The sequence below is a fragment of the Nuphar pumila genome, chromosome 5, assembly GCF_984573655.1.
Source record: "Nuphar pumila chromosome 5, dmNupPumi1.hap1.1, whole genome shotgun sequence".
Taxonomy (NCBI): Eukaryota; Viridiplantae; Streptophyta; class Magnoliopsida; order Nymphaeales; family Nymphaeaceae; genus Nuphar; species Nuphar pumila.
The window spans coordinates 3982711-4001122 of NC_143253.1; the positions used below are offsets into that span (position 1 = coordinate 3982711).

General features: G+C 37.7%; 1 protein-coding gene and 1 long non-coding RNA gene across 2 annotated transcripts; both read right to left on the minus strand.

Moving 5' to 3' along the window:
- Nucleotides 1–12129: 12129 nt before the first annotated feature.
- Nucleotides 12130–12543, minus strand: LOC149836522 (uncharacterized). Its single transcript, XR_016432028.1, has 2 exons — nucleotides 12497–12543; nucleotides 12130–12429 (listed from the first exon to the last, which is right to left on the minus strand). It is a non-coding gene; the product is annotated as an uncharacterized LOC149836522 (long non-coding RNA).
- A 1050-nt stretch (nucleotides 12544–13593) lies between these two features.
- On the minus strand, nucleotides 13594–16889 carry LOC149836523 (uncharacterized). The gene is made up of 3 exons (XM_090006938.1): nucleotides 16875–16889; nucleotides 16002–16167; nucleotides 13594–13886 (listed from the first exon to the last, which is right to left on the minus strand). Exons 1-3 carry the CDS (start codon nucleotides 16887–16889, stop codon nucleotides 13594–13596), a joined length of 474 nt encoding a protein of 157 aa, XP_089863064.1.
- Between the last annotated feature and the right edge of the window lie 1523 nt (nucleotides 16890–18412).

The window sequence follows — 18412 nt, forward strand, 5'->3', positions numbered from 1 at the left end:
GTTCAGAGCCGTGCGTGGCCGTTTTGCTGCCATCGTCCACTCCATTGGCAACGTGCCTGGTCGTTTAGCTCCCATCCTCCTATCCGTTTGCTCCGTGCCTGGTCGTTTTTCTCCCCTCGTCCACTCCTCTGGCGTCGTGCCTGGTCGTTTTGCTACCATCGTCCTCTCCGTTGCCGTCGTGCCCGGTCGTAGGGCTCCCATCGTCTTTGGCGTCGTGCCGGGTCGTATTGCTCCACTAGTCCTCTTCTTGTCCGCCATGGCTGGTCGTACTGCTCCGATTGTCCCCTTCTTCGGCGCCATGCCTGGACGGAGATATCGATGGCACCTTTGCAACGGAGATACTGAAACGCTGTCCAAAGGTAAAGTCCTTTAACGTGCAGCCATTTTTTGAAAACAGCCCGCTAATTAATTGATTGTGTTTAAAAAAAATATAAATACGGCTTTTCGCATGCCGCCTTTTTTTGATAACCGCAATACCCATAAATCACTATGCTGCGATGCCACAGATCGCTCTCCGACTCAAAGCACGAAGCTAATTAATTGATTGCGTTTAAAAAAAATATAAATACGGCTTTTTGTAAAAAAAAATATAGTTATTCAATCATACATATATATGTTCTAAGGCTGTCAAAAAAAAATTATAGTGACACAATCATGCATATTTGTGTTCTAAGATTGTGATTTTTTTTTTATAGTGATTCAATCATGCATATATGTGTTCTAAGGTTGCCAAAAAAAATTATAGTGATTCAATCATGCATATATGTGTTATAATGCTATAAAAAAAATTCATGGTGATTCAATCATGCATATATGTGTTCTAAGGTTGTCAAAAAAAAAATCATAGTGATTCAATCATGCATATATGTGTTCTAAGGCTGTCAAAAAAATTTCAATCTGCCATATATATGTTCTAAGGCTGTCAACAAAACTTCATAGTGATTCAATCACTCATATATGTGTTGTAAGGTTGTCCAAAAAATTATAGTGATTCAATCATGCATATATGTTTTCTAAGGTTGTCAAAAAAAATTCATAGTGATCCAATCATGCATATATTTTTTCAAAGGCTATCAAAAAAATTTCAATCATGCATATATATGTTCTAAGGCTGCCAAAAAAAAATCACAGTGATGCAATGAAGCATATATGTGTTATAAGGCTCTCAAAAAAAATTCACTATGATTCAATCATGCATATGTGTTCTGAGGTTATAAAAAAAAGTTCATTAAGAATCAAACATGCATATATGTGTTCTAAGTTTGACAAAAAATTCATAGTGATTCAATCATGCATATGTGTTCTAAGTTTGACAAAAAATTCATAGTGATTCAATCATGCATATGTGTTCTAAGGCTGTAAAAAAAAGTTCATTTAGAATCAATCATGCATATATGTGTTCTAAGTTTGACAAAAAAATTCCATAGTGATTTAATCATGCATATATGTGTTCTAAGGCTGTTAAAATTTCATAGTGATTCAATCTTGCATATATATGTTCGTAGGTTGTAAAAAAAAACTCATAGTGATTCAATCATGCATATATGTGTTGTAAGTCGGTCAAAAAAAAAATTATGTTGATTCAATCATGCATATATGGGTTGTAATGTTGCCAAATAATTTTATAGTGACTCAATCATGCATATATGTGTTCTAACGCTGTCAATATTTTTTTATATTGATTCAATCATGAATATATGTGTTCTAAGCTTGTCAAAAAACATTATAGTGATTCACTCATGCATATATGTGTTCTATTGCTGTCAAAAAAAAAATCTTAGACATTGAATCATGCATATATTTGTGATTAAATATATGTGTTCTAAGGTTGTCAAAAAAAATCATAGTGATTCAATCATGCATATATGTGTTCTAAGGCTACCAAAAAAATTTCATAGTGACTCAATCTTGCATATATGTATTCTAAGGCTCTCATAAAAAAAAATCATAGTGATTCAATCATGCAAAAAAGTGTTATAAGGCTGTCAAAAAAATATCATAGTGGTTCAATATTGAATATATGTGTTCTGAGGTTGTAAAAAAAAAAAATAATAGTGATTCAATCATGCATAAATATGTTCTAAGCTTTTGAAAAAAAAAATTATAGAGATTCAATCATGCATATATGTGTTTTACCGCTGTAGAAAAATGTTATAGTGATTTAATTATGCATATATGTGTTCTAAGTTTGTAAAAAAAAATTATAGTGATTGAATCATGCATATATGTGTTCTACGGTTGTCAAAAAAATTCTAGTGATTCAATCTTGCATATATTTGTTCTAATGTTGTCAAAAAAAAATCATAGTGATTCAATCAAGCATATATGTCTTCTAAGGTTGTCAAAAAAAATTCATAGTGATTTAATCAAGCATATATATGTTCTAAGTTTGTCAAAAAAACTTCATAGTGATTCAATCATGCATATATGTGAGCTAATGCTTTCAAATAGAGAACTGACAATAATGATTTCAAAAGGCAAGTGGAGGTGTCGGGAACGCGAAAGATTTGCTGGAGAAGAAGTTCACTTGAGGTGTATGGCGATTTGTGGTTATCGTTGAATAGCGATCTGTGACATCGCAGCACAGTGATTGACAGTCCTACGCTGCGATGCCACACATCGCAGCACACTTGAACAATCTTTCTCATCACGCTAAGATTGACAGTCCAACAATAATCAACAACGTTCTACGCTGCGATGCCACATATCGCTATCCACGTGTGATTAGACATTTGAACAATACCAAAAAATCACCATGCTGCGATGCCACAGATCGCTCTCCGACTCAAAGCACGAAGCTAATTAATTGATTGCGTTTAAAAAAAATATAAATACGGCTTTTCGCATGCCGCCTTTTTTTGATAACCGCCGCCAAATTAAATGATTGCGTTCGAAGCATTCAAAAATACGTCTTTCCATGCCGCTCATTAAGTTTTAAATATTCAAAAATACGTTTTCCATGTGTGATTTGACATTCGAACAATACCCACAAATCACTATGCTGCGATGCCACAGACCGCTCTCCGACTCAAAGCACGAAGTATCCAGCGATGGCAACAAATCCTTTCCTTATCTATTGATTATTTGCATCGCTGTAATCAGCGATGGCAAACAATCGCTGTATTTGTCTTCGCCAATACTTTGCGCGCTATTCTTTCGAGGCGAAGACAAATACAGCGATTGCGAAGACGAAGATCTCTGTAATAGTAATTTCAATTGTAATCATTGCATTTTTGGAAAAATGAGAAGCTTGACTTTTGAACAAAGATCTACGTTTCCAAACAAATCTTTTGAACTTGTGCACTCAGATTTATGCTGCGATGCCACAGATCGCTCTCCGACTCAAAGCACGAAGTATCCAGCGATGGCAAAAAATCCTTTCCTTATCTATTGATTATTTGCATCGCTGTAATCAGCGATGTCAAACAATCGTTGTATTTGTCTTCGCCAATACTTTGCGCACTATTCTTTCGAGGCGAAGATAAATACAGCGATTGCGAAGACAAAGATCTCTGTAATAGTAATTTCAATTGTAATCATTGCATTTTTGGAAAAATGAGAAGCTTGACTTTTGAACAAAGATCTGCGTTTACAAACAAATCTTTTGAACTTGTGCACTCGGATTTATGCTGCGATGCCACAGATCGCTCTCCGACTCAAAGCACGAAGTATCCAGCGATGTCAACAAATCCTTTCCTTATCTATTGATAATTTGTATCGTTGTAATCAGCGATGGCAAACAATCGCTGTATTTGTCTTCGCCAATACTTTGCGCGCTATTCTTTCGAGGCGAAGACAAATACAGCGATTGCGAAGACAAAGATCTCTGTAATAGTAATTTCAATTGTAATCAATGCATTTTTGGAAAAATGAGAAGCTTGACTTTTGAACAAAGATCTACGTTTACAAACAAATCTTTTGAACTTGTGCACTCGGATTTATGCTGCGATGCCACAGATCGCTCTCCGACTCAAAGCACGAAGTATCCAGCGATGACAACAAATCCTTTCCTTATCTATTGATAATTTGTATCGCTGTAATCAGCGATGGCAAACAATCGCTGTATTTGTCTTCGCCAATACTTTGCGCGCTATTCTTTCGAGGCGAAGACAAATACAACGATTGCGAAGACAAAGATCTCTGTAATAGTAATTTCAATTGAAATAATTGCATTTTTGGAAAAATGAGAAGCTTGACTTTTGAACCAAGATATGCGTTTACAAACAAATCTTTTGAACTTGTGCATCGGATTTATGCTGCGATGCCACATATCGCTCTCCGACTCAAAGCACGAAGTATCCAGCGATGGCAACAAATCCTTTCCTTATCTATTGATAATTTGCATCGCTGTAATCAGCGATGACAAACAATCGCTGTATTTATCTTCGCCAATACTTTGCGCGCTATTCTTTCGAGGCGAAGACAAATACAGCGATTGCGAAGACAAAGATCTCTGTAATAGTAATTTCAATTATAATCATTGCATTTTTGGAAAAATGAGAAGCTTGACTTTTGAACAAAGATCTACGTTTACAAACAAATCTTTTGAACTTGTGCACTCGGATTTATGCTGCGATGCCACAGATCGCTCTCCGACTCAAAGCACGAAGTATCCAGCGATGACAACAAATCCTTTCCTTATCTATTGATAATTTGCATCGCTGTAATCAGCGATGGCAAACAATCGCTGTATTTGTCTTCGTCAATACTTTGAGCGCTATTCTTTCGAGGCGAAGATAAATACAGCGATTGCGAAGACAAAGATCTCTGTAATAGTAATTTCAATTATAATCATTGCATTTTTGGAAAAATGAGAAGCTTGACTTTTGAACAAAGATCTGCGTTTACAAACAAATCTTTTGAACTTGTGCACTCGAATTTATGCTGCGATGCCACAGATCGCTCTCCGACTCAAAGCACGAAGTATCCAGCGATGGCAACAAATCCTTTCCTTATCTATTGATAATTTGCATCGCTGTAATCAGCGATGGCAAACAATCGCTGTATTTGTCTTCGCCAATACTTTGCGCGCTATTCTTTCGAGGCGAAGATAAATACAGCGATTGCGAAGACAAAGATCTCTGTAATAGTAATTTCAATTGTAATCATTGCATTTTTGGAAAAATGAGAAGCTTGACTTTTGAACAAATATCTGCGTTTACAAACAAATCTTTTGAACTTGTGCACTCGAATTTATGCTGCGATGCCACAGATCGCTCTCCGACTCAAAGCACGAAGTATCCAGCGATGGCAACAAATCCTTTCCTTATCTATTGATAATTTGCATCGCTGTAATCAGCGATGGCAAACAATCGCTGTATTTGTCTTCGCAAATACTTTGCGCGCTATTCTTTCGAGGCGAAGACAAATACAGCGATTGCGAAGACAAAGATCTCTGTAATAGTAATTTCAATTGTAATCATTGCATTTTTAGAAAAATGAGAAGCTTGACTTTTGAACAAAGATCTACGTTTACAAACAAATCTTTTGAACTTGTGCACTCGGATTTATGCTGCGATGCCACAGATCGCTCTCCGACTCAAAGCACGAAGTATCCAGCGATGACAACAAATCCTTTCCTTATCTATTGATAATTTGTATCGTTGTAATCAGCGATGGCAAACAATCGCTGTATTTGTCTTCGCCAATACTTTGCGCGCTATTCTTTCGAGGCGAAGACAAATACAGCGATTGCGAAGACAAAGATCTCTGTAATAGTAATTTCAATTGAAATAATTGCATTTTTGAAAAAATGAGAAGCTTGACTTTTGAACAAAGATCTGCGTTTACAAACAAATCTTTTGAACTTGTGCATCAGATTTATGCTGCGATGCCACAAATCGCTCTCCGACTCAAAGCACGAAGTATCCAGCGATGGCAACAAATCCTTTCCATATCTATTGATAATTTGCATCGCTGTAATCAGCGATGGCAAACAATCGCTGTATTTATCTTCGCCAATACTTTGCGCGCTATTCTTTCGAGGCGAAGACAAATACAGCGATTGCGAAGACAAAGATCTCTGTAATAGTAATTTCTATTGTAATCATTGCATTTTTGGAAAAATGAGAAGCTTGACTTTTGAACAAAGATCTACGTTTACAAACAAATCTTTTGAACTTGTGCACTCGGATTTATGCTGCGATGCCACAGATCGCTCTCCGACTCAAAGCACGAAGTATCCAGCGATGACAACAAATCCTTTCCTTATCTATTGATAATTTGCATCGCTGTAATCAGCGATGGCAAACAATCGATGTATTTGTCTTCGCCAATACTTTGCGCGCTATTCTTTCGAGGCGAAGACAAATACAGCGATTGCGAAGACAAAGATCTCTGTAATAGTAATTTCAATTATAATCATTGCATTTTTGGAGAAATGAGAAGCTTGACTTTTGAACAAAGATCTACGTTTACAAACAAATCTTTTGAACTTGTGCACTCAGATTTATGCTGCGATGCCACAGATCGCTCTCCGACTCAAAGCACGAAGTATCCAGCAATGACAACAAATTTTTTCCTTATCTATTGATAATTTGCATCGCTGTAATCAGCGATGGCAAACAATCGTTGTATTTGTCTTCGTCAATACTTTGCGCGCTATTCTTTCGAGGCGACGACACCCGTAGTATCTAAGGGAGGATTTGCTTACTATGTTATTTTTTTTTATGATTAGTCAAGATTTTGTTGGATATACTACCTTAAACATAAGCATGAAGTCTTTGCATCGTTTAAGACATATCATATGATGATTAAAAATCAATTTAATGATAATTTAAAAATCTTTAGAGTTGATTCCGGAGGAGAGTATCTTTCAAATGATTTTAAAAACTATCTTGAAAACCATAGAATAGTTCATCATAGATCTTGTCCAAAAACACCACAACAAAACAGTCTAGCTGAAAGAAAACGCAGGTATATTATTGAAACAACTAGAACTTTACTCATTTCTCAAAACATTCCAAAAAGTTTTTGGGCCGAGGCGGCTCTTACATCCGTTTATCTTATAAATCACTTTTCTTCAAAAAATCTAAACAAAACTTCAGCTTTTAAAATTTTATACCAAAAGGAACCCGACTAAAATAGGTTAAGAATCTTTGGATGTAAATGTTTTGTTCTTACTGACAAAAATGACAAACTCTCACCAAAAGTCATTCCTTATGCATTTCTTGGATATTCTGAAACTCAAAAAAGATTTAGATGCTATGATGTTAAGAACCACAAACTATACGTTTCTAGGAATGTGACTTTCTTAGATAACGTTAGTGGTTTTGAGAAGGATGAATCCCATAAAGAGAATATGGATTACTCTTTCTTGTTTAAGTTACTATCTAGAAATGATGATATTTTTAGTGATGATGAACTCAATTAGTTTAGTAAAAAAGAAAATATAGATGAAGGCAACCATCCTTCTTATCAACCTACTAATCCTCCCATAGAGGAAAGTTTATTTATTACCGAGACCCAAAGTCGAAAAGATGTAATAATAAAGAATTAAAAAGTAAAAGAATTTCACGTTACCGCAACTCATTATACAATTACAACAAATGTATAGCGTGATAAAAAAGAAAATCTAGGATTTATTCCGAGTCACTGGACGAATCTAATGAAATTTCGTAGACTTGTCTCTCACTTTTTATTTGTGGACCGTCTATCCTGGGTGGCCTCCACATTGCGAAACCTTGTCTAAGAAGACTGGTCATCATGTCCACCACTGCATTCAATTGGGTCCCCATAGTGCTTACTTCTGTCCTTAATTTCTTATTCTCCCTCTCAATAAGTTCGAACCTTGCGGCAGAGTCAGTCTTCTCTTTTGGAGCAAGAGTTCGGTTTTCCTCGTGATTTGTTACTGATGGACTAGTCGTATTAACCTGATCGAGGCGACGTTTTGGTTGTAGAGGTTGGGCTACAACATGAGAAGGGACAGTTGGGAGGCATGGGTTGACAATTTTCTCAATCTTCCAATTTCGCCGCATTGGTTCCCAATAGCTTTCGAAATAGAAGGGATCAAATTGTCGTCCTTCATGATCATACGGTACGGCAGGGACACCACCTGAGTTCCAATTAAATAATTCGACCCTGTACCGATCGCTCCAATTCACGTGTCTGCCCCCACCATTATTCATCTTCCTTCTCACCTCCAAAGGCTTATTTGGGATAGACTGCCCCAAGCCAGATTGTAGGAGAACTCGACTACCTTGCTGCATCTCGGCTTCAAAATTACAGAATAGCCACAAATCGCGGCCAGACAATCTGGCAGCCTCCGCAACAACGTCTTCATTATCGTCCTCCCCATCTCCATAAGGTCTCCACAAAACCTGTACATTGATAATTCTTTTTAATAACGAATGACAAATATATTAAAATTTATTTACGCATGATATGACAACAACGATATGCACTACGGAAGACAATCCTACAGCGATGTATACTTAAGAATGCTGAACATTACAACGACTTATAATACTCAATGGTAAATGCTGACGCGATTGTAAACAATTTTAGAACGTTTACCTCGTTTAATTGCAGCCCATCTAAAATGGACTTAGCATTATAAACTGCGACGTTTATTCTGGCCCAGCGACCGATCTTTGGAAAACCACAAATCGGAGGGCCACACCGTGGACGCAATGGGATAATATGTTCCAACACCCAGGCCTAACAAAAAAAATATTATTAGCAACGCCACAGACTGCAATGAGATTTGTCTACAAATACTAAGTATGTAATCAATAAATACCTGAACAAATGGCCAAAATCCGCCAACTGTTTTCGTACCATTACTCGCACGGTGGAGTTGGCTGTACAGGTGTGCGAGCATAGCGGCACCCTAGGCATAGTTGTCGACTTCATCTAAGTCTGTCAGGTACTGCAGCCACATGGAACTTATTCTCGAACCAGAACAATCGGAAAATAATGTAAGAGCAAAAAAATATAGAAGGAAGCCGCGCAACTCTTGGTCAGCTGTTTCAGATGCACAAGTAGCGGAGTGGCCTTCCCATTTATTACGGAAAACTGAGACCTTCATTGATGTGGAATTGCTTCCACCAGAAATACATTGACTCCATTCGTCCATCGACATTCCTAGAAGGGCAGTGCAGTTTTCCCTTGCGTTATAGTTTGAATGTCGTAATAGGACAACACTGCCATCGCACTTAAGGCCAGTGATCCTCGCCACATCTTCTAGAGTCATGGTGATCTCAAAAGAATCAAACTGGAATGTGTTAGTCTTATCATTCCACTTATTTACTAGGTGAGTCATGGTATTCCAGCAAGTTTCAAAATATTGCTGGTCCAAAAGGCCACCGAAGTGCATATTTCGTAGTCGGTCCTTCTGATATGCACTCAGTTGACCATACCAAGACAGAACTACAGGCCATTGACAGCGACCTCCGAGCTTTTCACCTGGTGCTCTACTTCTCCTGTGACCTCCCTGTAACACAAAATAACATATTATTCATACAAATTATAAATTACTTCCATTTGTACTTATAAATACTATTATACTAACCGCTATAAATAATATCGGTTGCAGACATACTATCGTAGTAATCGCTATAAATATCAATACCTAACACAGTAATCACTATACCAAAATCGCTAAACATATTATTAAATCTTCGCAGACAGGACGGATATATTTACCTTGGTCACTATTTTCTGTTGTTCTTGCTCCAACCTGGGACTTTCTGGTGGGTCCACTGCCTCGAACTGGCTTTCAATCTCCATCTCTACCGGCTCCACCGTCGCCTTCCTTTCTCTCGCCTTCATTTCTCTCGCCTTCCTTTTCTCATCCTCCTTCTGCTTCCTTTCTCTGTCCCTATTCTCCTCCTCCTCCTTCTGCTTCCTTTCTCTCTCCTTTTCCGCCTGCTCCTTCTGATTCCTTTCTCTCTCGCGTTTCTCCTCCTCCTTCTCCTTCCTTTCTCTCTCCCTTTTGTCCTCCTCCTCCTTCTGCTTCCTTTCTCTCTCCCTTTTCTCCTCCTCCTCCTTCTCCTTCCTTTCTCTCTACCTTTTCTCCTCCTCCTCCTTATGCTTCCTTTCTCTCTGCCTTTTCTCCTCCTTCTCCTTCCTTTCTCTCTCCCTTTTCTCCTCCTCCTCCTTCTTCTTCCTTTCTCTCTGCCTTTTCTCCTCCTCCTTCTCCTTCTCCTTCTTTTCTCTCTCCCTTTTCTCCTCCTGCATCCTTTCTCTCTCCTTTTTCGCATCCTTCTCCTTCTCCTTCCTTTCTCTCTCCTTTATCTCCTCCTCCTTCTGCTTCCTTTGTCTCTCCCTTTTCGCCTCTTCCTCCTGCTTCTTCCTTTCCCTTTCCTTTTCTTCCTCCTCCTTCTCCTTTAGCCGCCTTTCTTTCTCCTCGATTTCTTGTTTCCTTCTTTGCAACAGTTCTTCCACATGCTTCTTCCTTTCCCTTTCCTTTTCTTCCTCCTTCTCCTTCCGCCGCCTTTCTTTCTCTTGCAGTTGTTGTTTCCTTCTTTCCTGCAATTCTTCCTCCTGCTTCTTCCTTTCTCTTTCCTTCTCTACCTCCTCCTCCTTCTCCTTCCGTTGCCTTTCCTTATTTTCCTCATTCTCCTTCTGCTGCCTTTGCATTTCCTTAGCTTCCTCGAACTCCAACTCCCTCCTTCGCCTTTCCTTTTCTTCCTCAAATTGAGGAATATTCTGTTCCTTCTCTTCCTCCTCCTTATTCATTTGCCTTCGCCTCTCCTCCGCCTCCTTGTGTCGCATTGCTCTACTCTCCAAGTTTCTCCTACGAGCCTCCGCCATCATATTGCTAAACTTCATTTCCCACTCCTCTGCCTTCTTCTTCCTCTTTTCCATCTGCTGTGCGTTAATCCTCCACCTTCTATTTATATTCTCTTCAATATTTCTGGCCTTTGCCTTCTCTTCGTCATCCTTGTTCTGCATCTTTCGTTCTTCAGAGTTCTTCCTTTGGTCCGTAGCCTCGATATCTGATGGATAATCCTCCGCAAAATACGATTCCAAGGCTTTTCCCTGTCTTCATCGTTCTCAATCTTAAGTATATTTTGGTATCTTTCAAAAATTTTAGATAGATGGGACTGGCGGATCACTTCTCTAATAGACAACCCATAGAACGACGGGGTATCTCTAATCTGATGAGGCGCAGACATTGCTAACCTGCACAACACAATACACGATCATCATCATTAGAAATCGTCGGAATATTTGGGTTCATAATACAAATCCTTGTATAAGAACCAATCTTCAGATTGAAGAAAGAAAACTTACACGAAACTCACCGAAACGATGGGAATTTGGATATTCCAACTGTAGAGTAAGCAACAGTAACAACTAATACGCAACAGAAGGTGGCAACGATGCTGCGACTGCGCGTAAGATGGAAACAGATGCTCTGGTAAAAAGGAAAGGATGCTCCGGCAACTCGAGATGAAAGCAAAGAATCTTCGGTAGAGTGCTTAGAGCGAGAAAGGATTTTTTTGAACTATTTGTATCATACAACATAACGCTTGCTACATACGCAAACTCTGCGAAACGTTTTCCCACGATATCGATGGAGGGTAGTTTTGTCATTTTCACGAACCGGCGATTCAGTTTTCTAGAAGGAGGGCATTTATGTCCGTCCGAGGAAGAGGGACCGACGATTCGTTTTCTAGAAGGAGGGCATTTATTTCTGTAAATTTTCAGCGATATCTATTGTCATTTCATTCCCCATTTTAACTTCAACGATACATTACAACCACCTGCGGAACATTTTCCCGCGATATCGATGGAGGGCAGTTTTGTCATTTTCACGAACAGACGATTCAGTTTTCTAGAAGGAGGGCATCTAAATGACGATGTCCTTAGATGACGGGAAAACGTCATCTAAAAAAAATGAGGGCATCTAGTAGTAGTAAAAAGATTTAAATAATCATCTTCGGGGCACTTAAGTCTTTACAACCACTCCTTTTCAAGAACCGTCATTTTTTTTTGCACCAATGGAGGAGCGGGTACTTAAGTCTTTGCAATCGCATCAAACTCCAACGCTAATTAATGGTGACAAACATGGGGATACGAGACACACATGATTACATACGTGGTGCTCTTTGGGACCCCCGATCATGAGATGTAGCTAACTGCCCTGTTCGGGGGGGGGGGAACATATAACCTGCTTTGAACTTTTTCTTTTTAAAGGAAAAATTAGAGAGAGAGGGGTAAGGGAGAGAAGAGCACTTCAAAGTGGAACGACTTTGGGATTCATGAACATAGGACAAGATGAATAAAGGATCGAGTAATTAGAGATGCTTTGCTCTTCAATCAACGGCAAAATTTTCTTCTTCAGCATCTTCTCTATCACTTGAAGATTCTTCGCTTGATTCTTCAGCCATGAATGCAGGACACTTACGCTCAGTCTTGAACTTGGCGGCTCGATGCTTCTCCAAATTCTTTTTCAACATCTCCATTCTTTCCATGTAAGTCCTATGAGCCAAACTTGTCATTAGCAATAAGAATCAAACTAAAACACAACAATCGCATTCCGGCTCACCTTTGCTCCAGAGAATTTGCCACCTCTCTCCATTCCGCAGCATCGAACTGTCAAACACGCGAATCTTGTCAACATACTCTGCATGTGTTTGTGATAATGTGTCCGCATTTGTGTAACTAAATTGCGTTGATGATACCTCTTCTTCTTCCAAGTGATCATCAAATTCCTGTAGGTCCTATTGAATTACCTTCTAGAATTCTTTGTACTCATCTCTGCGTTGAAGAATGATTTGCTCATATCAGATATAATCAGAAAAATATGCATCGACTTTTGTACAGGGTACACTGTATGACCACATTCTGGAATGCATCTTGATGATCTTTTATCAAAAATAGTTACATAACTTCCATGATATGGTATTTTCTCAAAAAGTCGGAACACACACACACACACACACACACACACACAGAGAGCACGTCTGATTGACATCTGACACTGTTATCTCTCTCCCCTTTTTCGCTAAACCAGATTTTTCTGTCCCATAGTCAAATATAAGGATCCATGAAAATTGTTAATGCAATAACAGCCTATGAAAACAAAACCAGGTTTCTCATATATCAAGCAATGGTGTACTGGACTAACTTCAGTTCATTACAAGGAGTTTATAATAGCTAATTTGCTACAATGGTTCAATACAACAATATTTTTTTAAGAATAAATGTTGCTTCTGTCAATTTGTCCTATTCATTAGTTAAAAAGAGTGTTAACATAAGCATGATGCTGACGTAACCTGAATGAGGAGATCATGTGAGACTCTTATACGTGTAGTCCGATATTGTCATCAAGATACATGGTACATAAAAAGGTTAACACATTAAAACCACAACATGCATCACAGGCTAATGCAACACACACAAGCACCAAACTCTTAGCGAAAGTTTAATAGTGTTAATTTATCAGTTAGTTCATCTTCAGCAAAGAAGGATGAAGTTTGATGCCACCTCTCCAAACCCTTGGGAAATGACACCCAACATTCATCTAGACCACAAATGAATCATATCCAGCAAAAAGCACAGTTCAATGAATTTTTACACTGCAGAAGTTTCCTAATACTTGAAAAAAGATGCAGTATAAGAAAAACTACTACTACACAAGACTTACTTGATGTCAAGTTTAACAGGTTCAATACCAGGAGCACGGGGATCAGCATCCTTGTTATAAAAAAACCCTTCAGGAAGAGCTCCCTTAGCTTGCTCGACTTCTGAACCATGAACAGTTCTTGACACAGTACCAAGCGGCTGGCTGGGTATGCCCCCTTTCCCTTCATTTGTATCTGATATACCAAGAATGGCCTCCTTGCCAGCCGAACTTGATAGTATGGGGGCTTTATTTGAAAACAGAGATGCTTTCTTTCCATCTACCGAAGGTGATTGGACATCCACTGGCTTGACTGACAATTGTGGAGTTACAGAGTCATTCTTACCTCATGCCGCCTGCCGCCAGACATTCAAAAATTAGGATGCAGAACTATAACAAACTGCTGAAGTGTGTGCTCAATGAAGGTGTGATTACAAGAATTTTAAAAGAAATGAACAGTACATCCCTATCAAAAGGAAATTGTCAACCAGAAGGAAAGGCAATAGGAAGATATACAATATCATTTCAGGTCATTCAGATTTAGAATGCATAGAAACATTCAACCATATTAATTTGATAGAAATAATATTTCAAAAATAAGAAAAGGGGGGGGGGGGGGGAGAACAGAGAGAGGACTTCTAGCCGGCAGTCAAGAAAAGAAAACCAGCTACCAAGTACAACCTTTTTTCTCTTCTTTTCTTTTTCTTTTACCTTCATTAAGCATAGAGTTTCCAATATATTATACCCTCTGAAAAAAGAACCATACATTTAAAAGTAATGACTAATGAGTAAATACTCAATTGAATTAATAGTTTAATATCCATCCTCAGATCGTACATTGTTTCTAAATACAGCAAAGCTTATCCTTCGAAAACTAAATGTCTACTTTCAACCCCTCCTTTAGGGTGGACTTGCTCACATAGAAAGAGTGCTGCTCCATGGACCCACCTCATCAAAACACAGCATTGCAAACAGGGAAAAATAACAGTCAATACCTTCTTCTGCCAGATCTGGTCGGGTTTTCATCTGAATCCTAAACAATTTTGAATCTGATCAACAGGTGAAACCCAATCCTGTGAAAAATGGTATCAAGTAAAAGACCAAAATCTAAACAGATTTGGATTCGATAGGGGCTCTCACTGTAAGTGCCCAAGGCCAAATTCAAATACAATTAGGCTACACCCAGTCATGTTTGTTGGGTAATGTACAAATACAAACCAAGTGCGGCCCGTCTATATCCCCAATCCAGAGGAAATACTGTAACCACTTTGAAGTCTTTCACATAAATTTTCTATAACCCTGAAAGAAACATTTGAACCACAACATAATCTACATAGAATGAAGATTAAGCTAACATTTTCAGCTATTGGGTCAAATTTGACATATGGAGTAGCCCGATCTTTGACGGTCTTGATTCCACAGCCTGAAGTGGATATTAACGAGCTCAACAGCGAAGGCATCTTTTTAGCCCAAATAAATTCTGAAATGCCAGGATGGTTCCATGTATTAATTGAAATTACTTGTTATTCATAAATGTATTAAACTACCCTAGGCTTATTAAACCTCTCTCTCTCATGTGTATGGCCTTTCGCTTGCTGGACCCATAACCCATCCATTCTGATATCATTGAACTCATGCTTGATTCTTTGTAGTAATGAGTGAAAACAGGAACACCTAGAAACTACAGACCTCGTACCCAGAAAAAGAAGGAAAAGGAAGTTATAATTGTTCTGAACACTCACAAGACCATTTAATTGAGCGCTAAAAGGAACACAACAAGCACCGGTTTATGTTTACAAATATGCAGGATGAACCATGAGCTATGCTACAGACACTTGGCATGTTTCCTCCTGCATTGTCATGATATGACACAGACACACCAGGACCCCTCAAGGACACAGTCAACATTGCATGATTAACTTTATCTGTTTTCTTTTATGGTATTGATTACTTATTCTGTATTATTCACTTGTGTTTTTTTTTCTTTCAAAATTTGACATCAATTACATTACATTTCAATTTCAACTAAGTTTTATTATTTAATGCTTTTAATTATAGTGGTTTATATTTATTGTTAAAGAGTTTGCACTTGAGATAATATTTATATTTTATTGCTTTAGCTTAAGAATTTTACACACACACACACACGTGTTTGTTTGCACAGTGCCCCCAAGTCTTAATTTTGAAGTGTCATGTTGTACCAAGCATACCCACATTGTGTTCAGTTCCAGTATCCATGTGACATAGACCATGAGAGCAAATACTTATGAAAAGATGTTTTGCTAACTAAATAAAAACAAGATATCAAAGATCATGAAAATCAGTGTGTCAAAGAAACTTGAAAACAAGCCTCAAATTCACACTTAAAAAAATCTGATTGGTTCTAAGAAGTGTCCCATGTGTGATACAATTCCAATGAAGAGCATACCAGTGTTTGGACGCTTGGTATCCCGCATATCAAAGAAGTCAGCAGGGAGTGAGGAAGATGGTCGGGTTTTAGAAGCCTCCTCAGCTACAGCTGAGGTAGTCTTCACATTACTAACAGAAGCAGAACCAGGAGCATGAGCAGCACAAGCTTTAAGATTGTTAACAGCCTAAAATTAATAAATTCTTCTTTCAGCATTTGGTCACAACTTCAAGTGCGTTCAGTGCATAGAGTGACAATGACAATCAAATGAAAACAAGCAGGCAATCTGCAATCTTATGCATATGGTGTAGGAACAAACATAACCAATATTAACAAAATCATCATGTAGTTGACATCTCTCTCTCTCTCTCTCTCTCTCTCTCTCTCTCTCTCTCTCTCTCTCTCACACACACACACACACACACTAACGCGTGCAGACATATATGAGAAAATCTATTGTGGTTCTGAACTACGATATCTTATGAGTGTGTACTCTCTTGTTTGATTTTATCTAGCCACCTATGTCACATAGGTGCGGGTGCGGATGAGGCACTTTAAAAAAACTTGGGTGCGGGGAGGATATATATATATATATATATATATATATATATATATATATATATATATATATATATATATAATTTTTAACAGTTTTAAGTTAACACTACATGTATGTGTGTGCATTCATGTATTTATATATATAATATAGATAAAACTGGACTTGATTAGGGTTAACTGAATCTACTTTTGGACAGAAATGAACCTCATTGTGATTGACTTCACCAACACAAAGGAAGCTATGTCCAAGTGTCCCTGGGTGTGGGTGCAACGCGGGTGCAGTGCCTGTAAGAAGAGTCTGTGTTACATAGCCAACCACCAAACATTAGTTCTAACCTTACAAATGTGCATGACTATTTACTATCTTATTAGGTTCATTGATCACAAAATGTCTGATAAAAAATCAACAGCTTATCATTCATGATGACAAGCATGGTTTAGAAATGGCCCAAAACACCATGTTGAAGTCAACTTTAACACACAATTATAGTAAATAGGATATGCCAAACATGATCAAAGCCTTGGTTATTTTTCAAGAGTTTATCTATGTAAATCAAGATACATATATATATATATATATATATATATATATATATATATATATATATATATATATTACTAATGAAGGTAAGGAACTAATGAGCTAGAAATCATAGGTGCAAGTTGTATCGACTCAATCTAACCACATAGATGTGTTCAACATGGTTTGTGTGCTAAGGATCAAGCCTTGGATCTTGCTTTTTTGATGTAAAGATGTGATCTTTTGAGTTATGAAATTTTGGCACATTGAGGGCCGTTGATTTTTGGACCCCTTTAAAAACCTAATTATTTGTTGTAATCACATGATTGAAAACAAGTTTCCTACTAAACAAACCATGTAGATCACATCCGTAACATTTGATCTAAAAAAATTTGAAAATTTTTGAAGAAAAAAGTGATTTTTACTGATTAGTTTCTTGCCTTCATTAGTAGCCATTATTTACACACACACACACACACACACACACACACACAGAGACATATATGAGAAAATCTATTGTGGTTCTGAACTACGATATCTTATGAGTGTGTACTCTCTTGTTTGATTTTATCTAGCCACCTATGTCACATAGGTGCGGGTGCGGATGAGGCACTTTAAAAAAACTTGGGTGCAGGGAGGATATATATATATAATTTTTAACAGTTTTAAGTTAACACTACATGTATGTGTGTGCATTCATGTATTTATATATATAATATAGATAAAACTGGACTTGATTAGGGTTAACTGAATCTACTTTTGGACAGAAATGAACCTCATTGTGATTGACTTCACCAACACAAAGGAAGCTATGTCCAAGTGTCCCTGGGTGCGGGTGCAGTGCCTGTAAGAAGAGTCTGTGTTACATAGCCAACCACCAAACATTAGTTCTAACCTTACAAATGTGCATGACTATTTACTATCTTATTAGGTTCATTGATCACAAAATGTCTGATAAAAAATCAACAGCTTATCATTCATGATGACAAGCATGGTTTAGAAATGGCCCAAAACACCATGTTGAAGTCAACTTTAACACACGATTATAGTAAATAGGACATGCCAAACATGATCAAAGCCTTGGTTATTTTTCAAGAGTTTATCTATGTAAATCAAGATATATATATATATATATATATATATATATATATATATATATATATATTACTAATGAATGTAAGGAACTAATGAGCTAGAAATCATAGGTGCAAGTTGTATCGACTCAATCTAACCACATAGATGTGTTCAGCATGGTTTGTGTGCTAAGGATCAAGCCTTGGATCTTGCTTTTCTGATGTAAAAATGTGATATTTTGAGTTATGAAAATTTGGCACATTGAGGGCCGTTGATTTTT

Coding starts and splice junctions, on each gene's coding strand:
- LOC149836523 (XM_090006938.1), bottom strand. Junction 13,887..16,001: donor TACCAAGCGTCCAAACACTG/GTATGCTCTTCA, acceptor CACAATTGTCAG/TCAAGCCAGTGGATGTCCAA.